At 39.1% G+C, this 26,206-nt stretch overlaps 2 protein-coding genes across 26 annotated transcripts in view; one reads left to right on the top strand and one right to left on the bottom strand.

Moving 5' to 3' along the window:
- The window catches only part of FUBP1 (far upstream element binding protein 1), a 43,038-nt gene extending 40,979 nt beyond the window's left edge, over nucleotides 1-2,059 (bottom strand). For 13 of the 22 annotated variants that reach the window (XR_001556844.2, XR_001556845.2, XR_001556847.2 and 10 more), the window contains exons 1-2: nucleotides 1,854-2,057; nucleotides 863-953 (exon numbers count right to left, since the gene is read on the bottom strand). Coding sequence is in view for 12 of the 22 variants with exons in the window: in XM_015869986.2 (XP_015725472.1) it covers nucleotides 863-953; nucleotides 1,854-1,967 (205 nt within the window). In the remaining 10 variants the exon portion in view is untranslated. Of the gene's footprint in view, nucleotides 1-862; nucleotides 954-1,853 lie in introns of all 22 variants that reach the window. The other 9 variants (XR_001556854.2, XM_015869991.2, XM_015870000.2 and 6 more) reach the window with 2 other exon arrangements.
- Nucleotides 2,060-2,277: 218 nt separating this feature from the next.
- Nucleotides 2,278-26,176, top strand: DNAJB4 (DnaJ heat shock protein family (Hsp40) member B4). Of its 4 annotated transcripts, XM_015870005.2 has the most exons (6): nucleotides 7,610-7,625; nucleotides 14,671-14,749; nucleotides 16,126-16,263; nucleotides 17,678-17,963; nucleotides 20,544-21,118; nucleotides 22,656-26,176. In XM_015870005.2, exons 4-6 carry the CDS (start codon nucleotides 17,753-17,755, stop codon nucleotides 22,887-22,889), a joined length of 1,020 nt encoding a protein of 339 aa, XP_015725491.1. In that variant the 5' UTR covers nucleotides 7,610-7,625; nucleotides 14,671-14,749; nucleotides 16,126-16,263; nucleotides 17,678-17,752; the 3' UTR covers nucleotides 22,890-26,176. The 4 variants fall into 4 exon arrangements, with proteins under 4 accessions (XP_015725493.1, XP_015725490.1, XP_015725492.1 ...); XM_015870004.1 differs by lacking the exons at nucleotides 7,610-7,625; nucleotides 14,671-14,749 and adding an exon at nucleotides 2,280-2,359; XM_015870006.2 differs by lacking the exon at nucleotides 14,671-14,749 and having other exon boundaries at nucleotides 7,586-7,625.
- The last annotated feature ends 30 nt before the right edge of the window (nucleotides 26,177-26,206 follow it).

Below are 26,206 nucleotides of genomic sequence, written 5' to 3'. Positions count from 1 at the left end.
TTACAGGACACAAGAACTCCTGATATAAAGCCTTAGTTACATTCTGTAGACTGAGTTTCAATCCTCTCAAAGGAAAAAAAAAGAAAAAGAAAAAAAAGGAAAGCATTGCCCTTTTGTAAGACCTATGAGAACATTTCAACAAGTTCAGAGATGTCTTTTCATATTTTAGCCAGGATTTTGTGAGTTTACTAAACACATCAAACCCTGTTCAGTTAAAACTGGCTGCTTAGGAAGAGACAGAAGAGGACACACACACACACTTCAGGAGAAATCTTTATTATAGCATGAAGGAAATCCAAAAATCTGCAACAAGCTAAGAGACTTAATTATTATCTGGTGTATATTATATACTTTAATATTGGACTAAGAAAAAATGTCTACAAGGTAGAAAATATGTACTTTCCTGTCTCTTTTTAAAGTCCTACGCTTTTACAATAAAATGCATTAATACTATTAATTGAACCCATGTGATCATAATGTATATGAAAGAACTCAGAGGGGCCACTTCTTACTCTAATTACGCTTTCGAAACTGCAAACTGTCGGATGCAAGAAACAGAAGACTTCAATGACATACCTGTAACAAGCGTTTCTCAGCCACAAAATTATCTGCCCCCTCCCCAACACACATTTTCTTAACAGTTTTTAAGCCACACTTTAAAATATTATAAAACAGGCTTATGTAGTATGTTTCCCCGATGAACTGAAGATGGAAAAGCATGTCATGATCTATAAAGGGAACAAAATGTTTTTCTACCGTGCTATGGAAAACAAACCAAACAACAACAAAAAAAGCACCTGAAATCTTTCTGGCACCATGGCCACACTGAACAAAAACAAATGCAGCAGTAACGGGTGCATACCTCCATCCTCAAGAGGTCTTTTTTGTCCTCCATAACCATAGTCATTGGAATTCATGGACGTACCAGCATCTCCTCCAATCTTTGCTGCAATCTAAACAAAAGGCAGATGTGAGGGGAAAAAGCAACAACAAAAAAGAGCAGATATTCTGAACGACATTAAACTCTTCAGACGACACAAACTACTACGACCTGAAACAAGTAAATGGAAGAATGCTGCTAAAAAAGCTCTCCAAAGAGAGGTTTATTTTTTTATGTATTCCATAACACCGCGACCACCCCTTTAACACCAAAGCTTTCTATATTATTTAGTCGGTTAAATAATATATTTCACCCTTTAAAATAATCAAAACTTTCCCTCCCCACCCCCGTCCCTTAAACGGGCCTTTTCCTTTCCTGCCCGTTCTTCAAGAAAGACTGCGGCACGTCGGAGAGTTCGACTACTGGAGCCAGTCCCGACTACACCAGCTCTTCAAATGTTGCCTAAAACCACGATCGGTCATTACCGGACGAGACGAAAATTGTGCCCGTGAACTCATGAAAGCATCGCCCGTAGCGCAACAACTACAAAGGGAACTTGGAGGCTGGAGAATTTCCGAATGGCAGCCTTCAATCCGCGCCTTCCCAACCGGTCTGAGCAGGTCGGGCGGGCAGCGCGGTCGCCTCAGGGGACACAATACGGGGCCGAGCACGGAGCCGCCCTCCCGCAATGAGCCCAGGCCGCGATAAGGCGCCCGGCCGAGATTTCGGCTCCCCTCAGGCCCCGCGAGCAATGGCGGAGCGGAGGCGGCCGGGGGCCCTTTCACCGCCCCGAGGAGGGCGGACTGGCGGCGCGGAGGGAGGTGTGTGGGGACGGGACGCCGCTTCCCTCCCACCCCCCCGCGGTGAGGAGCTGGCGGAGGGGCCCCTCCTCACCGCCCAACCCGGAGCTCAAGGCCCGGCCGGGAGCTGCATTGGGCTCCCATTGATTCGCAGATCCACGTTTCTCACACACCTGCCTAGCTCTCTGCAGCGCGTCTTTAAAAGCATCGTTCACTCCTCCACCTCCACCGCCGCCTCCTCCGGGCGCTCCCGAAGCAGGAGGTGGCACCGTGGAATAGTCCGCCATACTCGCTCCGCCACCGCTGCCTGCCAAGAAAGAAAGAAAATGGCGGCGGGCGGGAGCCTTTCACATTCCTGCGCTGCATCGTGCACGGGGAGGGGGGGGGAGGAAGAGCGGGAGAACCTCGCGAGACTTGGGGAGGGGAAGGGCGAGATTTCATCGGAGGAGCGCGGCCCTGCTCTTCCGGCGGAGCCTCCAGGGGGCGCCAGTGAGCAGCGGGACGGGAGAACAGCGCGGGGTGTTAACAGAGCGACGTGATAGGGCGGGGAGCATCACGTGATGACAGATGCGGAGGGAGAGTCTCGCGTGATTTGGTCTCGGGGCTGGTGAGTAAGAGCGGCGCGCGGTGGTTGCTGGGAGCAGGGCTGGGCCGGGGAGCGGTTGAGGCGGCGTCAGTGGTGAGTGAGTGAGTGCGGGAGGGAGGGAAGGAAGGATGGATGGAGAGAGGGCGGCGGGCAGCGCTGCAGCTTGGCGGCCCGACAGCGTTAAACAGCGCCCAAGGAGATGTTGAGCGCCCTGCAGCCTCAGCTTGGGCTGATGGAGGAGCGGTTGGTGCGGGTGGCAGCGGTGCTTTCCTCAGCCCCGAGCTGCAGGGTTGTTTGTGCGCCGTTGTTTGGCTGCGTGGAATAATAAATGCTTATTTAGGGGGTGAAGCCTTGGTGTCTTGGCGGTGGTTGGTCGGTAGCAGCTGTACTACGGGCCGGGTGCCGCGGCCGGGCCGTTCGGGGCGGTGCGTCACTCAGTTGAACGGCTCTGGGGCTATTCCAAGCAACGGAACCGCGGGGCGGGCTTTGTTTGGGCACCGTTTGGGTCTTGTGACTGAGTTAGGAATGAACTGTCAGGCTGAGTGTGGATGACAGTGCTGGAAAGGATCTGCCTCTAAATAAAGTAATTAAATAAATTAATAGAATGGTAAATCCTTTCTGAGGGTGAGGAGGGGAAAGTGGAAGAGGTGATTTAAAAACTCTGAAACCACATTTATAATATTTGCCTAAACTGAAAATCCTCTAATGCAAGAATTGCATACAAGTTTTAGGGAAATAAGTATCTGCAATGAAGTCTGTGTGTGAGCGTGGTTATTGTTTCTTTAATAAATACTGTATGACCTGTTAAAGGAAGCTGTCGCTTTAGTGTGGTGTTTGAAAGCATCATCTTGTAATGGTCAAAAGGCCTCAGTAGCCACATTGCATAGAATTTGAAAGAGATAAATATTGCTGTGTTAATCTCAGATCTTACTCAAAAAGATCAGTGATGTGGATGTCATCCCTTGCTGTGACAAGTGAGGAAGCAGGAGTTTCTGTAGCTTAGGGACATATAAGGTCATAGAACGTCTGTTTACCTACTGTAGCTTAGGGACTAAAGGGAGACTAAGCAGTACAGCATTTTCCAAGGGATGGCTTTGCTCTACTGTAGTTTATATTCATCAAACTACCTTCTTAACAGATTGTGTTAACTCAGTGATTAAGAAAATAAACTGTACTTTTAAGCTGAAGGATGGTTGGATTCTTTCAGCCTTAAGTCATTTCATTTATGTGGATAAGCTCTTTATTTGAGGGATGGTTGGTTTACACTTGGCCTGGCTTTGGGCTGTGTGTAGAGGGGGGAATCCATTGAGCTCTGCAGCTCTGAACAAGCTGTATCACAAACTGTGCCTTGCTGTCTTTTCTTATGACTTGCCTTGTAGTCCCATGCTGCCTTAAGAAGTTCCAGGTTTCTCATTGGTCCTTTCAGTTGGTCCCTTCATATCTTTGCCACTTCTTTGCAGATGTAAATGTCTGTGTCCTTAATGTCTTTTTATTATAAAATGGGATAATTATTCTTTGTTAACCTGCGAGACAAGCCAGTAGCATGTAACACTAATGTCTACAAAGTGTGTATAATACCTTGGGCTAATGGAAGCTCTTATGCAGTACTGGTGTTCTTCTAGTTCTGTTCATGATCAGCTAAAGATAAATGAATGCTAATTTTGGAGTTTTTACTTTTTTTTTTTTTGTAATGTTTGAGGTGGTGCTGCATTTCAAAATGAAAATAGATGATTAATGTATATGTGAGTCTCCAATGTTTCACATTCCTGAAGGCAGTATCTTTCTTAGTCTTGGACTTTCCAAACAGCCAGAACAATAAATTTAGCCAAGTAGAGAGGAATAGCGTCTTAAGTATTAGTCTGTACAAATGTTAGACTCTTATTTTCATCATTCTTAAGCTAATTTGATGACCTTTATCAATAGCTAGATTTGCTTCTGTTTCCCCTGATGACACTTAGTGCCGATCTCCTTGGAACTCATACATCTGAAGCACACTTTCCTGTTTTCCCTTGTTAAATATTGCATCCGTTGAGGTAATTACCACTGTGGGATTAATTTTTTGTTCTTGTGGAAAGGGGAGGAGGGGGACGCTAACCCTGAACAGTGTCAACTGCAGCATTCTTTCAGTTTCCTTCATGACTTGATATTGTAACGTTCAGCTTTGATGGTTTCACACTTGAAGAGTTACTCACTGTGTTTTCTCAGAATCTGCCTTCTAAGAAATTCAGCAGATGGTTAAACAACTACTTGCATAGTGCTTTTAGAGCAAGAGGACTTCTGTTTTGCCGTGTAAAATAAGCTTTTGTTCTATAGTAACTTGTTCTGTTGCTAAGGAAAGTTGTGCAGTAGAGAAATCTACCTTCAGCTTCTTAATGGCATCTCATGGTATTCCGGCCAAAGGTATCTCTTCTTTTAAAGTAGTCATCAGACTAGAACATAATGAATAGTTATTAATAGTCTGACAAGTCAGAAAAATTTACATACATAGTATAGATTTGAGTAATGGAGAGTTCTGAAAACTGAATCAGATATTGTGTGTGTGAAAGGGTCCCTATTTCTACAGAAATCTACTTGAGGAAGTTCTAAATTAGGTAGTTCAGGTGTTGTAGGATTATATGCCGTGGATTTCATACTATGGTAGGGTGCTTGAGTGCATGATTCCATTCACTTCTGTTCTAAATTTTTTCCTTATAAACAACATGCTTCAACTTTGTTGGTCCATGGTGACCAGATCTAAAGGTGTGGTAGTCCTAAAAGAAGCAGTGTACCTAGGACTCCTCTCATTGAGTCAGAAGCTAAATCATTACATTTGTTATACATTTGTTCCTGTAGCTCTTCAGTTATGGGACATTGTTTAACTTTGCCTAAATATATTAGAAGTTATGGTAGTCTCTAAAATCATTTTGCACGGTTTGCTTTCTACAAATCATTGCTCATCTGGGGAGACTAGCATTTGGTTTCTGCTGATTTCAGTGCATTAGGGGATTCAAGTGAACTGACTCAGATCCCACTGTCAGCTGGTGTTCCTGCGCTGGCAAAAGGTGTCCAGGATCTGCAACACTATCAGTAGAAGACTCCTTATGTGTGACTCCTGAGAGGAGTTGCAGCGTGTGTTCTGCATCCAGACAAAGGTTTGTCTTGTCGTGAGCTTTCATACTTACCACGTGGGCAATGAAGTAGTAATTATGAATTTCAGAGTCCCAAAAGAGAACGTGGTGGAGGATAAAATTAAAGCATTAACTAAAATTGCCTACAAAATCTTTTCAGTGCTCAGAGTTAAGTTCTCTCTTAAGAGAGAGAGATGAGGGTTAAGGGGAACAGTTTTTAGGATGGAAATAGGAAGATTACTGCGCAGAATTCACTTACCCGGCATGATCTAACAGATGGTCAGCGTATTTTCCTATTCAGCAAATATTCCTGTAGTGCTTCATTCCAGACAAGTGCAGAGGCATGGGTTGCTTCTGAGGAGTTTGATGGGATGGGGGGGAAAAAAAAAGCCCACAGACATTTCTGAGAACAGATGGGAAGTATGGAAGGGGAAGGACAACCTGCTCTGCTGCAGCGTGGTGAAAGCAGAACCCATTTGTCTTCACTTGGTGATGATAACAGCTTTCTTGGCTTCTGGGCGGAAGAGTGAATTTGCTCCCTAAGTTCACATCTGGTTTATGTATATCTACCTAAAATTGTAAGTGGGATGAGGCAGATGAAAGGATATTTAATTAAAAAAAAAAAACAACAAAAAACAACAAAAAAAAACTTTAAAGGGAAAAAGGGTTCTTTGCTTCAAGGTGAGGGGTTAAGGTCTACCAGCCAATTCCAGTTCTGGGGCTGAAGACAGTTTAGCAGCAAAAGATTGATGTGGCCTTGCTACTGAAACCAAGCAGGAGGCAGCCAAATGGCATTTGGCCACCAGAGTGTTAGGTGTGTCACAAATATGGACGGATAAATCAGAGAACATGCAGTTCTTCCTTAAATACAACTGAAGCATGCAATGAGACAGCGATCAGCATATAGTGATCTGTGCACAATGCAGTGCAGAGAGGCTGCTGGATAATGTTAGTCAGCACGGTAGCGTGGTCATCAGTGTCCCACATGTTTGCAGGCTTGGATGTTTTTCTGTAGATGTCACGGGAAGAAAAGTTTTCAGAGCCCGGAGCATTTGCTTGTTAACATCTGCAGAACTTCTCCCAGGGGTGAGGTGAGAAAGGCCTCACATATAATAGATTGGCTGGTAAAGCTGTGTATGGAAATTGCATATGAACAGGGATTAGGAAGGGCAGAGGTGGGGGCTGGGGTTGGACTTCTAAAGGGAAGATAAAATCAATGCAGTAGTAGCTGTAGGGGACAGAAGTGTCTCAAGGTTTTCCTCTATCAGCAGAGCTGTGAAGAAAGTACATTCAGATCCTGTTAATAAAATTGTAAACGCCAATTTTGTTGAATATAGGCGGTAGTGTTCCTACTTCTCATCTGAAAGTAGGAAAAATACTAATTAAAGGGATTTGTGTACTTGTCTGTTTCACCAAGTTGGGAATGAACTGTCGCACTGAGTACGGATGACAGTGCTGGAAAGGCTCTGCCTCTAAATAAAGTAATTAAGTAAGTTAATAGAATGGTAAATCCTTTCTGAGGGTGAGGAGAGGAAAGTGGAAGAGGTGATTTAAAAACTCTGAAACCACATTTATAATATTTGCCTAAACTGAAAATCCTCTAATGCAAGAATTGCATACAAGTTTTAGGGAAATAAGTATTTGCAATGAAGTTTGTGCTTGAGCGTGGATATTATTTCTTTAATAAATACTGTACGACCCCTTAAAGGAAGCTGTCACTTTAGTGTGGTGTTTGAAAGCATCATCTTGTAATGGTCAAAACCACATTGCATAGAATTTGAAAGAGATAAATATTGCTGGGTTAATCTCAGAGCTTACTCAAAAAGATCAGTGATGTGGATGTCATCCCTTGCTGTGACAAGTGAGGAAGCAGGAGTTTCTGTAGCTTTACCTTAAGTTTGTATATGGAAATGATAAACTTCATTTGCAGATATCCTTGAGATCTTCACCATTCTATATACTGCCTTGTGTTTTTTTTTACTAGGAGGAAAGGGGGATAATATGACAAAAATATGCTACTTTCTAGAGTAGCGAGTCCTAGAAAGAAAATTCAATCTTCCATTATTGGTTTAGTTTGACTTCCATTAATTTCAATAGTCTGTTAGACCAGTTGCTGGGATTTGCTACCTCTTTAGAACACGCTCCATTTAGACATGTTTTTTACTTAATTGTTCATCTTTCTATGTTGTGTCATCTTTTCTTCTTAGGGCAGCATGCATTTGTTCATCTGAAGAAGTAAAGCCATATAAGAGGTAACTGACAGTGGGACTATCAGACTTGTCACTTCCATCTTTTCTCAGAACTTCTAGGTTCAGCTCGGGGAGGTGGATAACAAGCAACTAAGAAACCAGGTTTGAGTTATGAGATGTGTTAGAAACCTTTGAAAGACAATGAACAGCTATTTTGACTTCTCTTACAGCAAATTATGATAAATATAGCTCGGGCTGCCTGTATTTGGCTCCTGTAGGTGAACAGGATATTCTTAGTGTTTTAATTTAAATCAAGTCACTTTAAATATGCTGACATATATTCACATTCTTCAGGGGGGAAAAAAAAATATTCTTGATGTCTCCTTATGAAACTCTTGTCTCTATACAACTATTTTAGCCTCACATGTGAAACTACCGCATGAGTCCGAGCAGCTGGGTGGGATCATGACAAACACACACTGGAAAAAGTATTTAGTGTGACCATCTCCTTTTGCTTATGTAAGAACAGCAGGATCTCATATCTGCAGCAAAAAAAGAAAAAATGTTAAAATGTGTGTAGTTCCTTATTTGGTAAAGCACTGCAGCCAAACAAGATGAAGGTTGTTTACAGCAATCAGAAACAATACAGTGTACTAGAAAGTCATGTTTTCAAGTGGATTTATTTGTCTTGCAGTTCCTCTCTTCATTGAGACTGACAAATTGCCACCCCTCCACCCTCCTAAAGAAAAAGGAAAAAGCAAAACAATATCTAATTCTATTGTTTTTATGTGTAACGTTTTTTTTCCCTCTGACATTGTTAAGACTGTGTCAATCACAAGAGCCAAGGGCGTGAAATGAAAGCTAAGTTGAACCCTGATTCAAATGTAACATGAGAAACTTAGTTCTGTTCTTACTGGGGTCTGGAGAAATTAATAAATAGTACAGTTTCAGTGGGGCTGAACTCCCATGTCACATCCCTTGTGAGGACAGGCTTGAGATGGCTCTGGGGAGACCTGATAGTGACCTTTCAGTACTTAAAGAGTGGGTATAAGAAAGAACAGGACAGACTCTTTATCAGGATCTGTTGTGATAGGACAGATAGGGGAAATAGTTTCAAACTAGAAGTGGGGAGATTTGAATTGGGTATAAGGAAAACGTGTTGGTTTTTTTTGTTTGCTACAAGAGTAGTGAGGCAGTGGCACAGGTTGCCCAGAGAAGTGGCTTTGGGGGCCCTGGAGACATTCGAAGTCAGGATAGATGGGGCTTTGAACCATTTGATCATGCTGTGGGTTGTCCCTGTTCATTGCAGGGTAGTAGGATTAGATGATCTCTGTTCCTTTGTTGTGGAACGTTTCTGAGCTGGTGGTATGCTATTCTAGATGGGCCTGTCAGTCTTCAGCTTAAAGTTGTAGAGCATCTTCTTCACTTAGGAAAATATTTCTATCATGTATAAGCTATTGGTTCCTCCAGTCACAATTCAAAATTGACTGTGTGTTTTTGTTGTTGTTTTTAATGTAACAAATCAAAGTACCAGAGATAGGCTGATAACCATTCAAAGCAAATCTCAGATCATAGTTGTGTTTGTACCATATTCCCAAAGGCTTCTAGCTAAAGCTAACCTGTAAGGACTATTTACTGTCTAGGTGTCCTGAATTCTCTGCTACTTGCTGCCTTGTTGAGACAACAGTTTGTTAATGATTATTGTTTGATGGAAGAAACCCCTTAGGACTGTTTGTCTTTGACAGATAGAACTGTTGCCGTAGTTAATATGAACATGAAGAAATCGTTGCAGTTTGTATGTGTACCCTCCCGATTCTGTAAGCAAAGACTAAAATACCAGCTGTTGTATAGCCCTGCCATTGAAACAGAGAGCCTGTAATTCAGATAACCTATTCCTGGGTTTCCTGGGTGATAAGGTAGTTGCGATAACTATGTGTAGGTTATTGAAATCTATTTTAAATTACCTTCTCAGATCTTTTTGTCCATTCTAATTTCTTGAAAGAAAATCAGCTATAGAGGTACTGTGGAAATTCACATTGTTTTTCCACTGTTCTTTTTCTGTTGATCAGCACATACCACTGTGATTAGATCAGTTCTCCTGCTACAGGACTCATTTGGTGAAAGATCTAGCAGAGAGCCTGTCATGGTTCCCAGGGTCTCCGAGCTGGTTGGTCTCTTGTCCAGTGTCAGTCAGGCCCAAAGCAAGTGTTACTTTGGCTTGTTCCAGGTAGCTGTAATCTCTGGGGTGAATACTGGACCACAGAAGGGGTTGTGTATAAGTTGACTGATCTGTCTCTATGCTTGTAGGGCAATTTCTGTTTCTTCTGTACTGCGAGAATAGGACTTAATCTAAGTCACACTGCTACCTTAAGCCTTACTTTTCTTGAAATTGTTAACAGTGAGACATCTCTATTTAGTCTAACTGAACGCCTTGTTGTTTTTTTCCCCCAAACGCTATTGGAAGCAACACCCCTCAACACTTGGTGGAAGACAACATAAATTGATTGTTTTCCAACATTGGCATAATAAACATTCAGATAGAAAAATGAGAGTACAAATCTACTTGCATACTTTTTAAAGGTTTTTTCATGTGTTTGAGTTGACTGAAAGCCTGTAGGCAATTGATTTGTTGTTTTGTAGGAACAGATAGAAGGGTGGTGGGAGAGAATGTGGAAGCAGTGTGGTTGCTGGTCATATTTGAATTTATTAGTTTCAAGTAGGTTTTAAACAATGTGCTGCAAGTATATGTACATTTGAAGCAATATAAATAAGTATACGTAGATATGAGTTTACTGCTCATACAAAAAACTATTCTGTAGTTATTCTAGCATGCTTTCTTATAATATAGAGTACCCAAACACTTTTTTTTCTACTAATACATTAGTTGGAGCAGACCTTCAGTGCCTGGCTGAACTTGTATGTTTTGACAGCAATTGTGAGATTGATTGCAAAGTGCCAATGCTTGCAACCGAAGCTTCTGAACTGGAAAGTATTATTTCTTGCACGGAAGTTGCTGAATTACATTGCACTGAGATTTTCATGAATCTAATGAGTTTGTTCCTCCTGAGAATGCTGAACTGCTTGTCCATTAAATGGTCTGTTTATTCCAGTGATTTGCATTCAGAAGTGGTCTTAAATAGTTGCTTTAGGCAAAGTGAGAATAAAGCAAATGCCCGGTTGCTTTTCTTTCCCACCTTCCTGTTGCAGAGAGTTCCTGTTGGGCTTCTGTGTTGATTAACTTGGGCCTGATCTCTTCTGTGCCTTGTTTTTCTCTCTGTGATCCCCCTGGAACTTTTGAGTTTACACTGTCCTTTGGCAGAGAATTCTACCACTTATAGGATTTCTTAAGTTTATTTTTGGAACTGTTTTTTACTCGTGTATGTCTATATCTATATATCTATATATATATTATATGTGTATATATATATATATATTTAAGACCAAAGACCTCAAGCCTTCTCAGTTATTTCTCACGTTTTTCATATCTCTATTAGATTTTTCTGCCTTTTTTTTTAATTGATAATCTTAGTAGTAGATTGTGTGGAACTTGTCGACATATAACATTTTTCTTGAGTGAAGCGTAACTTCAGCTTCCTCCTTTTTTTTTTCTCCTTAACAACAGTAAGGAGATTAAGAAAATGTTTTTCCTTACCAACACAGAGCATTTTTTTCTCTGTAGATATTTACAAAAGCATGACAATGACATCATAGTGCACTGAAGCCTGTAACTGTGTGTGATAAACGTGTTGTTAGTAACGTGAAGGAATCTGTTAAGTGTTTTTTATCACTGGCTATTTTAGTTCTTGATCTATCAACTTGTGTTTGGAGAACAGGCCTTATTCGCAGTCTTCTACGTGAGTGGAAGCTGAAATGATTATTGTCTCTAAGGGTCTGAAAAGAATTTAGGGAATCCTTAATCAGTAGATGAAAATACTTCCTGTCTTATGCAACCACTCTTGAGTTTCTCCTTTAGTTTTTTTTTTCAAGCGCAGTTGCCTGAAGAGGTTAATCATGCCATTGTGAAGTAAGCCTCGTTGGCTGAGATTCAGCCAAAACAATGCATCATAACTGAGTTCTGAGAACTTTGCCTGCTTTAAGATGTTGACTGTTCCTTCACAGCAGTGGGAGGTGAAACTTGAAAAATTCTTCCAAGTGTATTTTTGGTCTTCAACTATAGTAGAGATTATGACTTAGAAGGCAAGTTCCAGGCATGAGAAGGCAATTCTTTGTTAATGACCTATAATTTGGCTATGTGAAGAAGTATGTGTATGACTAGCAGCCTGCTCATATTTTTGGTGATCATTGCAACCATGTTTGGTGTAAAATCTACCTGAGACTCAGGTCAGCCCCCCTCCTGCTTTCTCATTAAACTGTGCTTAATGCTTCATGGTGCTTTTCACTTTGAATTTTTTCTGAGCAGAGTATTTTGAAGGCACCATGCATGCCATACAAAAATACAAAGCATTACTAAAGTATGCTATTTAGTGAAGTTAGTATTATTATCTATGGCAACTTTGTCATTCTATGGATAGTTTAAATTTTCTGTGTTGTGTTTCACTTTCTCTTATAATTAATTAAATGTAAACTCAGACCCCGTTATACTTATTTACAGTGAGCTTTCTACTTAAATCACATCAACAATGTATTTCTGCAATGAATAGAAGTAAAATTATGAAATTTTGCACAGGTTTCTCAGAGAGCTGTGGGTGCTCCAGCCCTGGAAGCATTCAAGGCCACTTTTGATGAGGTCTGAGCAGCCTGATCCAATGAGTGACAACCAGGTTATTGGAACTAAATGATCTTTGAGGTCCCAAGACATCCTGTGATTCATTCCAAGAAATTTCTGGGCAGTTAGTTGGATGTGATGTGAATGACTAAATGAAACCGGGGCCTTTGACTAGTTAGAACTGTTCATGCTCTGTCACGTTTCGTTACATGTATCTGCTGTCTCTTCTGTTACAGACACTGAAGTTTATTTCTGTAGATGAGACCAACTACTGAATGCTTCTGTCATGAACTGATATTTAATGTATTTGTGAATATGGCTTATATGTCTAAGGTTTTATGCACAGTCCCAAAGCATAAATGTAGCTCAGAGAATATAACATGCTGTGTTAGAGGTGGTGAGGAGAAAAGTCATTGTCAGAATGCTTTTATCTAGGAAGATAATGGCCTTACAGAAAACATACTATTATATATAGATTTGCTTTCTTCAAACCTTTTAAAACAGATTTATTAAACAATACAAATTTATTGCATTCATTCTTGTGAGTTTGCAAATATGATACTACTTAATTGTGAAAGTTTTTGCTGGGTAGAGATTTGGCTCCTCTGCTTTGACATTTATGTGTACATGTGTATTTATAGTTGTGATCTGTCTGGAATTTGCCTTTGTGGTTTTATTTGCTCTTTAACTTGTTCTGTGCTCTAGTCCTGTCTTGCAGTTTTGTCTGAGGCTTTAACATGTGAGGAATTTATATCTTATTTTGTTTTTAAAAGTCATAATTGAAAGAAGATATGAGTATTTTTGTTCAACTTCAGCTATTTCAAGGAAAGCTACAGTTCTGTTTAGGAACTTTTCCTTAAGCTAACCTTGTACTGGTACTAATTTATGGTTAATCTGGAATTTGAGTTCACTAGTGTGGCTTGTAAGAATTGGAAGAGATGTTTTCTGGGAGCTGCTGTTTCTGAATACTTGGTTATCAGCTAACAAGCCTTGAGAAATACTGTGCTTTTAGCCATCAGACCTTTTAGATCAATGTTGTAGTAGAATTTGGGAAAATATCTACAGGATTTAGGAGAATATTTACACACTTCATTTGAAAATTAAACCTAACGTTTGTGGTGATACACTGTAAAGAAGAGATCTGTTCTTTATTATGTATATCTTGTATAATTAAGTGGGTAAATTTCTTGCTTTGCTTGACATTTTAGTACTTCAGTGTGAAGTACTAAACACAGCATCAGAAGCTGACCTCATTCAGTGTTAAGGGAATCATGTGGTCAAGCATTACTAATACCTAGTCTCTACATGCTTTAGAGTAAAAGCTATTTGTGTAGAGGATATCTGAAGAACCTACACACACACACACACACACACACACACACACACATATATGTAGTTTGGCAGAAAATGGTTTTCCAGAATTGACTAAACAATATTTTCATAAATGCTATTTGATATGACAGTGATTGAATCCAGCTACTGTATCTGGCTGTGTAAAGATTCAACCATCGGCTTTTTGTATGGTGTATCACTCAGAAATGTTGATACAGCAGGATGAGGAAGAATGGTACCAACTGGCAGATTGTTTCGTGTGTATGAGGTGCTGTCATAGACAAAAGTGTTAATGAAAATGTATGTTTGAGAATTTGCTTAGTGCATGTTCATGAGCATTCTGAATCAAAGCATTAGATGACAGTTTTACTGACTTTTATAGCTGCCTAACTTAGTGGCTTGCTTCTGGGAGGCATCAGTGAGTTGTAGGATGCAGTGCTGCTGGCTTGTCACATACAAGGAGCCAAGGCAAGTCTTGGCTCCTTAATTTCTACCAGGTTATGTGCTCGGTTAAAAATTCAGTTAAAAGTCCAAATAGATGGTGAGAGGGCACCCCAGTTTGCTGCATGTAGAGTTGTGGGCATGAGCAGGTATGCAAGCAGGGCAGGTACCTCCTGGTATTCCAACCCAAACACCAACCTCAGAAGAAAGGTGTTACTCTAATGCAAGGACTCTGGGAAGCACTCACAGAATGCCTGTCGATGGTACTGAATATTACTGCAAAACAGAAAGGTTGTGAAGTAGAAAGGCAGAAACCTGTGAAGAACTAAATGATCCCATAAATGAATTCATCTGCCCCACACTAGGTGATTACTTTTTTTTTTTTTTTTTTTTGAAGCACAGGATATTCCTTCAGGTATTAAAAAACTCGAACCGTAACTTATTCAACATATGGGAAGCAGAATCTTTACACAGTCGATTATTTATTTGTTTATTTTTAATACTTGTGATTCTAGTGTGTCGTAACAGAGGAGATAAGATTATAGCATTAAAAAAATATATAGGAGGTTTTTCAATAGCTGTTTTCTGTTCACTTGTGTTTATTTGAAGGAACTACAGTGCCAGAAGTTCATGTTATGGACAGTGCCCAAAGGATTTTCTTGTTAACAACACTGAAGGGGGAACATAGGTAAAATAACAAAGATCTCTATGATATATGATAAAAAAAGATAGAATGTATGGAGAGAAAGAAGGATCATGCTTCATAGAACCTTGTGTTTCACTTGTCCCATCAAGTAGGCAGGAAGTAGAAGTAGCAATAGTCATCGCTATGTATTTCACTCAGAGTCTTCAATCTTATTATTTTTAGAGAATAACTTGCCTAATTAGGGTATAACTTGGCACTAGTGCTGGAAGAGCATGTTTCTCTCTGTAGGGCCCCTACAGAAAGGATGCCTGAACAGTTACTCACTGTGATTGTCAGCAAAATTTCTCATTGTGACTTAAGTTCTGATGCCTGAGTGGAAGAAGCTTTTGATTTAAGGAGAAATCCTGGCTATTATATCTTTTAATTAAACCTGGGAAATTAATTACTGTGCTGTGAAGAATGGTAGGTGGCAGTGTAAGCCATGCGTATTGCAACTCCTTAGGTATTCTGGTGATAATTAAAATAAAATACATAATTTTTTCCTGTTGAGAACATTATATTAAATAAAGTTTTTATAATTGCTTTTAAATTTAGTGCACACACACTCTGCCACTTCCACTGACCAGACATTTTGAAAAACTTAATGAAAGATAAATCTGAGACTGGTCTGAGGTACTGCTGTTCTGACGGCTCTATGATAAGTCACCATGGTCACACAAATAGTGTGTGGTCCTTCTCAGTGCACTGCAAGTGATGCAAGTTGTGACCCCACTGTGTTTGCTCAGGCCATGCAATGGGAGAACTGCTGAGCATGGTGATTCCTTGTAGTGATAGCTCTGCAAGAGGACTTAAGCCTGTGCTGAATTTTATTATTGTCAATAGTTTGTTTTTGTCAATGACGTTTGCTTGCTACTGTTATTCAGAGTGACTGTGGCTGCTGAGTTTGGATGATTTGTTGTATTTGCAGCTGTTTCTTGAGCAGAATAAAATTAAAGCTGCCACTAGAACATAAATAAGTAAAATATCTTCTAAGGGAGTAGTAGTATGTTTTGAATGAAGTCGGTTTCAGTGTTGTTTTAATTCAACCTGTTAAACCCCTCTTGCCCTAGGGATTTGATAGCAGAAAAATCCTCAGCTGGATCTACATGGATCTACAAGAGGTTATCTGGAACAGTAAATTAACAAAGCTAGTGATTTTTAATGATAGGGAGAAAAGGGTAATTAGTAAAAGACTAGCTTTGTTCCACGTAGAGCTCAATAACAAATTATTCCTTCAGTTGTGAAGAGCTGTTCTGTAACCTTGTGGCTCCCAATGTTCTAAAAACTTAAATCAGTCCTGAGAGATTTGGTGATAGACAAATTAGATTCTTCTTCTCAATGCTCTTTCACCTCTGTTGGTTTTGAAATATTAATTACAGGTATGCAGAATCCATGGCTGTGATGAAATGTCATCTTTCATCCCTATTGCTATTCCAAGGAGATTAGAAAAACAATCTAAGCAAATCCCAGATACACTGAGGGAATCAGGCCAAGTCTAACACAGTGAGAAAGAACAGGTAAGATGTGGGGAATAGAGTGATAATGTAAGGGGCTGAGGTATCTCTTTTTATAGCACTCTATATTGTAGAAGAAATTTTCAGTCTGTATTTCATCTCCTTTGAAGTTAGAGCAGAATCTGGAAAACAACTTTAGAAGCTGTTTTCTTTAATGGAACAAAACTAATTAATCTAAAGATTAGCATTCTCTTTTCAAGTTTGAGGGTCCTTTATCTGATTTATGACCTCTTAAACTTTGCAGCACTATAGGAAAGATAGTTTGAGTCTGAGAGAAGCTTTCTTATGTGTAAGTTCCAGATGTGATTAAAGTTGGTATATTTTAATCATTTTATTTTCCAGAAAGGAGAATTTTTCTAGCTGTACTAATCAGTCTTAAAGTTTATTACCATCCTGACAAGCAAGGATAATTTCATAACAACTGAAAGAAATCAGTGTCTGAAACTTGATATCGTTCTCTCTGCAGAGCATTAGAAAACCTTAAATATTAAAATTTCAACTACCTGTTTTAAAAGAAGTGTTCAGGAATTAGGTATTTTTCTGTTAGCTTTCATTTGACAGCACTAATATTGGCTGGAAATGTTGCAATACTTGCGTTGGCTTGATTTTGCCACTATAGAATGAGAGGTCAAGGGGGGGAAAAAAAAGGAAAAAAATATCCCCAACATTTGATCTGCTTCTGGTTGTTTTTATTTTTTTTAGGGTTTCTTTCATGTTTGATTTACTGCTTAATGGTACTCAGCTGCAGTCAACTGCAGCTGAGAGTGAGTTAATTTTGTTTTTAAATGAATGCAGTTCATCTTTCTGAAGCTTTGTTGTTAGCTTTAGGTGTCAAGAACTTCACAGTCTTTGCTGGAAAGTGTACAAATCCACGTTAATTATATGTTAATTATATGTTCAGAAAGCAGTTGCATGTACAATTGTCTCTACATAAACTGTGAAGTAAAATGCTATAATTACTTAATATGAGCTACTGAATTTCTGTTAGAGTGGTTATGTCTTTTAGATGTGGTTGGGTTCATCCCTGTTGGCGAAAGGCACTGCATTGCACTGTTAAGCATTTAAACTTTCTAGTTGCTGGAGGAGGGAGGAAATAGTTCAACAGTTTGTGTGTGTGTGCGTGCTTGAGAGCGAATGAACTGTGCAGACTGTTCAGCACGGGCAGTCTGGGAAGTGACGCCCTGTAGTATTTGTCGTTCTAGAAAGAGCCGGAGACACGTAGTTTAGATGGGAGGACTCTAAAGAGGGCTGTGTCCTGCCCTGTGTGTGTAATTATTTATAAATGAGCAACAGCGGAAGGAATGAAATACGGATAGGCTATCTAACGTTTCTCTAGCGTATCAGAGTTTGATTTTTGTTGTTGTTGTTGTTCTGTTTACTTAATTTCCAAATTTGATCTTTATTTTTCCTTCTCTAGCTTCTCTGCATTGCTGAGACACTGGATACTAGTTTCTTTATAACGAGGAAAATCTAAATTCCTATAACGCCGAGGATGGGGAAGGATTATTATTCTATTCTGGGAATTGAAAAAGGGGCTTCTGATGAGGATATCAAAAAGGCTTACAGAAAACAAGCGCTCAAATGGCATCCGGATAAGAACAAGTCTGCTCATGCAGAGGAAAAATTCAAGGAGATTGCAGAAGCTTATGAAGTGCTCAGCGATCCCAAGAAGAGAGACATTTATGATCAGTTTGGGGAAGAAGGTATGTGTATCTTTGTTATAGTTTGTGAGGGGCCACTTTCATTATGGAAGAAACAAAATAAGCACAAGTGATGCATAGGAGCATGTGTGGAGTTTTACGTAATATGTCTGTATCACTGATTTTTTTTTTTGTCTCATTTTTGTTATACTTATAATATAAAATGTATTGCATAGTTTTAATGATGGTCTAGCTTTAATTTCTTCTGTTAATGTTTTTATGTTTTAGAAGTCCCAGATACTTAATTCACAGGCAGAAAGTCATTGGACTGAAAGAGTTTGTATGACCCATAAATAGCTTTCTGGGATCTCATCTTACTGCCACCTTCCCTTACTCTAGCACTTTTTGAAATGCAGTTGGAGAGATGAATTCTGCTTTAAGATTTTGTTAAAGGGCACTCTGCTCGATCTCAGCACGGCAGTCCTGAGCAGAAGCCCAGGTGTCCAGTCTGTAGTTGTCCTTGGCTTCTTGCCTAGGGAGGAAAGAATTTGGCTGATGTCATGAAATACCAGAACAATTTTTTAGCTTTAATTGTAAACAGTGATAACATGCCAAGAGAATGAGGCCTCAGAAATGTCATATTTAACCTAAAATGGTTATCTGGAGAGGATTTTTTTTTTTTAAATTTATTTTTGACCAACATGACTTTGCCTCAGTCTTATGCTTGAATAACAGAGGAGGATATTAACAACCCTCCCCTTAAAGTTACACTATCAGAAATTCCAGATGAAGTCATCATTTCTGTTTTAATAAGGATATCCGCTCATTCACTGCCATTCATTCAACCCTCCATCCCCCTTTTTTGAGAGAGCAAGAAAGGACACCTAGCATTGTTTTGTGAAGGAAGTTGTGAGTTCTTGTATGAAATTTGGCCCTCTGTCATCTGTGGGGCTTAAAACATTTGTTAAAAAATTGTTATAAAATCATGTAGAAGGCCTTTAGCTCCTGCACACGGTGCAGTGTTTTTTGTTATCTTATACTGCAGGTGTCCAAAACCTTTAGTGCTGTTTCTGAAGCATTCTAGGAAAAAGTTTTAGGTACCAGAGGTCTTTGTTGCCTCTTGGTCTTCTGTCTCCTTGCATTTCTTCCCGTTCTCCACACCTCTTTTCTGTATATGACTACAAAACTATTTACCTTGTGATTCCTTGGAATTTTTGATTCCTGTACAGTAGTTCATCTCAAATGACTGTCCCAGAGATGCATTTTTATGTCACTTTTCCCAGGCAGCATGAAGTAAAGCATGTAGCCTTTTGTGTCCTAGCATACATACGTAAGTCTAGAGGTTCAAAATATATGTTTGTTTATTTTGAGCGAAACGTTAAAAGTAGCAGTGGTGACTCTGGAAATACCTTGTGATGACTCAGTTGTTCTCTAAGCTTTTCCATTGCTTCAAGAGTGTGATTAGTAGTTCTGAGGAAAAGGTGAGATGGAGGGGTATAGTAAGCAGGAAATGTCAGTGTTTTTTACAGTGAAGAACCTTGATGTGCCTTCAATAAAAACGTCTGACCAGCTATTCCAGGAGGTGTCATACTGTTACCATAGATTAGATCTACTGATCTGATTGTTTACCACTAACAGTTTTGTTCTGTGTTGATAGCACATTGTAAAGTACTTTTAAATGGCATGGCATTGAGATGGGGGAAGATGTCCTTATTCTGATGACTTTCTTGGTTACTGCTGGTAACTAGTATTTGGCTTAAGCATAGAAGTTCTAAGCAAAATGGAACAAATAAAAAAAAATAGAAAATTGTTTTAAACAGTTTTTCAAACAAAGAAACAAAGAAACAAAAAAACTAATTGAACATTGTGAGTTACAAACTAAGTGTCCTATAAAAGCTTTCAATTTTTTTTTCTTAGAGATTTGAGATGGTATTCTGAAATTTTCTGAAAAAAAAAAACAAAAAACCAAAAAAAAACTAAGAGGAGTTGAGAAAGGCATTTTAGAACTTAGTGCAAACCCAGTCAGGAAGTGCAAAGGACCAGTCAGTCACAGTCATAAGGGAAGTCTTATCAGGAAGACATTAAATGTAGATATCTTCCTAGGGAAGACAAAGGTGGAGCAGAGTTATTTGAGAACAATGTGGGTTGTGTTTTGTTTCGGTTGTCTGTACTTAGTGACGGTTTGTAGAAGATTTTTGTACACAAATAGGTCTTAAGAACTTCTGAGGGTTTTTTTTTGTGACTGGATAGAGTTAGTTATATTCCCAAGTTTCTTCCCTGTTATATCATAACATCATTAACTGTGATAAATTTGATATTTTTGCACTGATTGCCAAAGAAGCAGTATGGCTGCTTGAGTGTTGTTCTGTTAGTTTATTCTTTCGTTAATTAGTTGCAGGGAAACAGAAGTAAAGCTTATCAACAACAGTTTAGAGTTGAACAATAGGGAATGAGAGAATTACCATTTGAATTAATAGTTGATACTGAGTAGTCTGGTATTTCCTCTTTGAAGAGGAGTCCTTCCACTCTACCTCAAAGACCTTTTCTGCTTGTCAGTTCTGATATCTATTCTTCCACTTTTTGATAAATGGAATATTAGTATAAGCTTTCTTATATAAGATTTTGCTTATTTGTCTCTTTTAGGTCTGAAAGGAGGAGCTGGAGGGTCTGATGGACAGGGTGGTACCTTCCGGTATTCCTTCCATGGTGATCCACATGCTACGTTTGCTGCTTTCTTTGGTGGCACAAATCCTTTTGAGATCTTCTTTGGAAGGAGGATGCCTGGTGGTAGAGACACTGAAGACATGGAGGTGGATGGTGATCCATTTGGATCGTTCACTAGTTTCAGTATGAATGGTTTTCCAAGAGAAAGGAATACAGTAGGTAGCCAGTTACGTCGTAAACAAGATCCCCCTGTAATTCATGAGCTTAAGGTGTCATTGGAAGAGATATATCATGGCTGCACAAAAAGGATGAGGATTTCACGAAAAAGGCTGAACCCAGATGGTAGAAGTGTCCGAACAGAAGACAAAATTCTCACTATTGAAATAAAAAGAGGATGGAAAGAAGGCACCAAAATCACTTTTCCAAAAGAAGGTGATGAAACACCCAACGCAATTCCAGCTGACATTGTTTTTATCATAAAAGATAAACCTCACTCTCATTTCAAGAGAGATGGATCAAATGTTGTCTATCCTGTTAAGATCAGCTTAAGGGAGGTAAGTTTTTCTTTTAGTGGAACTATGTGTTCAACCCTATTATAATGTGGTACAATAGCTGCACAGCAAAAACTAAATGACAGCAATAAAGTGTTTTCTTCTGTTCTAAAGAGAGTGTTTCTCTCATAAGAACGTGGCTACAGAATGTAGTTATTTATAGTGGAAGCCCTAGCTGTTTTGATATAAATGGAGTACTGTTTAAAGCTGTTTACCGTAGAGGAGGTGGAGGAGAATGAGGGAGTAAGAGTGAAAGTAAAAGTTGATATGGCTTAAATCTTTTTACTTTACCTTTCCATATAAATACATTTTAGGCTAAATCTATAAATACGTTCAATATGGTATGTGCATTTCTTGTATACGATTGCTGCTTCCATAGAAGAAAATAAAAATTTATTAAATATTTTCAGTGCCAACAAATTCTAAGCCTGCCTTTTTATGTCATAGGTTATTTCAGTGTGATTTCGAAGTAGGTAGAGATTGATTTCATGAGGATAAATTATTGAGAACAGGTGTTATAGGAGCTATATATAACAACAAAAATGCTATAGCTTTTTTAAATTCTGTTCCAAGAACAAAACACACTGGCTTTCAAAAGGAAAGAATCGCACAACCAAGTAGAGTTCTTCAGAATCTGAAGCTGTGCAATGTTCATAATTTAAGAATTTAATATAGCTGAGTATGTTTTATATTTTCTTTCAATTAGTATTAGGTGGAAGGAGCAAGTTTTTACTTGCATTTTGAGCTCTTTGTGCATATCATGAGCTCCCTTCTTAAAGGATTCCTATCTGAAAATTCATTTGGTAAAGGAGGACGATGATGTGGGTAGTACGATGATGTGGGTAGTACAGTTCCTTCATGGATAGAAGCCTATGTAGATTTATTGCATTGTGATGTAGTAGTGAACATGCATCAGTATAGACCAAGCTTATAGGATGAAGTGAAGCTGGAAGAGTCTTTATCAGAAGTCTTAATAATGAAAACACACCATTGGGTAAAGCAGGAGAAAACCTAATCTTCCTGATGTTTTCATTTTGGTACTCCAAAAATAGTGTTTGATTTTCTTTGACCATCACAAATACTCTCCTAAGACAACTGTCAAATTTGATTGCCTCTACTTAAAGACATTTAAAATGTTGTGTTATTTGATGTAACGTAAGTTGATGGAAGTATTAGAGAAAATCCCTGTGCACTGTGATCAAAAAATTGAACAAGATTCTAAATTCCCAGTAGAAATGTTACAGTATATAGGGATTTGTTATTGGAGAGTTGTGAGTTGTATGTTTGCTCTGTGCTTAATTACCATATTACTTGATAAAGTCGTGGAAAGATATATAAACTCACTCACTCTCTTCAGTGGGTATTGCATAAGATTATTTGAATTTTGACAAGATATACTGGGCTTACTAATATTACATCTTTGCACTTTACAGTGGAAGTATTTTGTTTACAATGCTAGTCTTTTCTAAATAAAATTCAATTGTAGGTACAAGCAATGTTCTGACCAACCCATTTTTCTTATGATATAATCTTTCTCTAGGCATTGTGTGGCAGCTCTATCAATGTGCCAACAATAGAAGGAAGAACCATACCCATGACAGTAAATGAAGTTGTAAAGCCTGGGATGAGAAGAAGAATTATAGGATACGGTTTGCCATTTCCCAAAAATCCTGACCAACGTGGAGACTTAATTATAGAGTTTGAAGTAATTTTTCCAGATAACATTTCTCCAGCATCAAAAGAAGTACTTAGGCGGAATCTTCCAGTTTCATAAAACGAGGACTATGTCAACTGTTTAAGCAGGACACTGGAAATGCAGAAGACTGGCAAGTCTGTGCTTTAAAAGTGCAATGTGTAACAACTAGTGGAATATTTGTTGTTTTTTTTTGTTTTGTTTGTGGGTTGGGTGGGGGGAAATACTGTAATGCTGCATGAGAAGAGTTAAGTACAAGTCATACAGATGACTTCTGCAGTATAATTTACAGGGAAAACCACTCATATTTTATATTAGATCTTCCTAATCAGAAAAGCTTACTCAGTATTTTGCTTAATATGAAGTGTAGTCAGTTTTTACAAAGCCAATGCATATTTCTGATAAAGTACTCAAGCCACTAAGTACTTTATTCCTTATTTCCCTACTCTATCTGTAACAGAAATGGTTTATATAGAAATTGGATGTGGTAGTAGAAATATACACGTGCAAATATTCTAAATTACAAAACAGTAAAGATACTATTTGGCTTTTTGCTTTCCACTGCACGAAGCATAGACTGGGAGAATTGGCTTGGTCTCCTAAATTGCCCCCCACTGAAATGAAAGTATTTTCTTTATTTCATCAGAATGCGAGGGATCTGCATTACAAGTCTAGGAAAGGACATGTAGCTTGAGGAGAAAGTAGACATTTGTTGAGTAGTTCCTCATGCTTCAGACAGTACAGCAAGAAAGGATTGTACATGTACAGCAAGTGTGGGCCCCGGTTGTTAAATGGGGTAGGGAAACTGGGTGGCAAGTAATGTGGAGAAGGCTGAGGTGCTCAGTGCCTTCTTTGCCTCAGTCTTTACCAGTAACACAGTCTTGACCAGGAGTCCCAGCCTCCTGAAACCAGAAGGAAATCCTGAAACAAGGAAGGGGTAACCTCAGTGGTGGTGAACCAACACAGAGGTGCATTTAAACTAGATGTACAAAAGTCCATGACACCTGGCAGGTTGCATGCAGAAGCGCTGAGGAAGCTAATGCCATTGCAAGGCCTCTCAATTATCTTTTGATTTGAGAATGGTTTCTATAGACTGGTAAGAAGCAAATATCACTCCTGTCTTCAAGAAAAGCTAGAGAGAAGATATGAAGAACTACAAGCCAGTCAGCCTTAATGCAGTCCCTGGGAAGATCAGAAAGAATATCTTCCAAAAAAGCATAATCAAGCACATGGAAGACAGTAATGTGATTTAAGGTCAGCATAGATTTACAAAATGGAAATCATGCAAAATGGAATCATGACTTGATTTCACTCTACAGTGAGGTGATTAGCTTGGTGGATAATGGGAAAACAGTCTGTGTTCTTTACCTTGACTTTAGTAGGCAAATTGGAAAAGTACAGGATAGATAGGTGAACAGTGAGATGAATTAAAAAGAGACTGAATGAGTGGGCACAGGGGTTTTGTTATCAGGGTCACAAAGTCTACTTGGAGGTAAGTCACTAGTGGTGTATGCAGACACAGTAATATTCAACATCTTTGTTAAAGACCTGGGGAATGGAATGGAATGCACATTCAGCAAGTTTGCATGTCATGCAGGAATGTGAGGAGTGGCTGATGACACCGTGTTGATTGTGCTGGTCTTAAGAGGGGCTTTGGTGGCCCAAAACAAACAAACAAACAAACAAAAAAATCATACAGAATGAAAAAACAGAGTTCAATGGGCAATGGGTAAAAATCTTGCACCCCGAAGTATTACCCAGGCACCAGTACAGTCTTGGGCTCACTGTCTGGAAGGCAGTTTTGTTGAGAAAGGACTTTGAGTTTCTGGCAGACAACAAACTGACCATGAACTAGCAATGTGTCCTTGCAGCAAAACAGACTAATGGTTTCCTGGGTTGCACTGGGAAGTTTTGTGAGCAGATTGAGGAAGGTGATCCTTTTTCCCTGTTCCTCATGGGTGAGGCTGCATCTGGCATACTGTGTCCTGTTGTGGTCACCCCAGTAGAAGGAAGACAGTGGCTTGATGGAACAAGTCTGTGAAGGACAGAGAACTGGAACTCTTCAGTCTGGAATGCAGAAAGCTCAGAGGAATCTGATGAATGTGTACAAGTACTTGGAAGGAGGGAATGGAAAGAAGGGAGCCAGACTCTTCTTAATAACACCCAATGTCAGGACAAAAAGGACAAAAGGCATGGAGACAACGTAATACACTTTTTTCTTTTAATACTGTGGTCTCCATCCCTGGAGATCCTCAATACTGAACTGGTCACAGCCTGGTCTAGTGACCATACTTGAGGAGATTTGGGTGATCACCAGAGGTTCCTTCCAACCTGAATGATTGTGTACACTCACTTAAGAGCCTCTTTCAATAGACAGTATTAAGGACTGTGTTCTGCAAATTAGGCTTAGCCCAAAAATGGGTGGTGCTGATGTGACAGCTTGAATCCATAGGAAATAGTTGTGTTTTGTTTTTTGTTTTTTTTTTTTTGTGGAAAGATGTATAAAGAACACTGTAGAATTGCATAGTAGAGCAGATATTTAAAGATCATGCTGATCTCAAGTTCAGACTTGGAAAATAATGCAAATTTTTACATTGAAGAAGGAGAATCCCAGGTCCTATCTAAGGAGAAGTCTGCTGAGGACATGATAGAATAGGAATTGCCCACAAACTTCTACGTGCTTGCATCGAGTCTTTTCTGAACACAAATATGACTTACTTATCTTTAGAGTTAAAAGGTGAATAGGGAAAAGGAAAGCCCTCTGTAATAGTCTAGTTTTGTAATATTGTAATAGGGCTGGTTCCCTGGTGAAAGAAATGCCTTGCAGATTTGTTCTTGTTACTTGAGTTTTAAAATATAATAGAGTGCTTTAGCAGCAGTTTCAAAGAATGCTTTTCTTCGTAAGAAGAAAATATATAGGATTTGCTGTTAGCCTTTTGACAGTGGAAACTCGGTAGTTACCTGCTTTGTTAGGTAGCTTAAGAAATAGCAGTATTAACTTCATATAAACGCTTTTCTGTGGGAAAGTAAATAATATGGAAGTTGGGATTCAAGTTACGATAGCTTTTTAATGAGCACAAAAAATTCCATTTTTGTTACTCAAAGAAATAAAACTTCTGGGAGATACTGTTCAAATAATTTTTCAACTGCTGATCTCTTTGTACATTGTCAGTTGTAGTCCTACAACTGCAGTAGATCTACAAGGAACAAAACAATTGCTGGAGCAGTATCACAAAGGGCAAACTTAGCTGCTTAATGTTTATGTGTATTGTTAACACTATATATTGTTTGTTTAAAGAATTCCCAATATGTTCTGTATTGCATTTCTTATGTGGTTTTTAAGTAAAAAGTGTAAAGTTGTTTTTTCATTTTCTCTCATCTTTTGTTATGATGGCAGA

The sequence above is a fragment of the Coturnix japonica genome, chromosome 8 (genome assembly GCF_001577835.2).
Source record: "Coturnix japonica isolate 7356 chromosome 8, Coturnix japonica 2.1, whole genome shotgun sequence".
In the NCBI taxonomy this organism is placed as follows: Eukaryota; Metazoa; Chordata; class Aves; order Galliformes; family Phasianidae; genus Coturnix; species Coturnix japonica.
The sequence above is the reverse complement of the archived record's forward strand: the minus strand, read 5'-3'. Positions and strand labels throughout refer to the sequence as shown.

Coding starts and splice junctions, on each gene's coding strand:
- DNAJB4 (XM_015870007.1), top strand. CDS start 17,753: ATGGGGAAGGATTATTATTCTATTCTGGGAATTGAAAAAGGGGCTTCT. Junction 17,964..20,543: donor TGATCAGTTTGGGGAAGAAG/GTATGTGTATCT, acceptor TGTCTCTTTTAG/GTCTGAAAGGAGGAGCTGGA. Junction 21,119..22,655: donor TTAAGATCAGCTTAAGGGAG/GTAAGTTTTTCT, acceptor ATCTTTCTCTAG/GCATTGTGTGGCAGCTCTAT.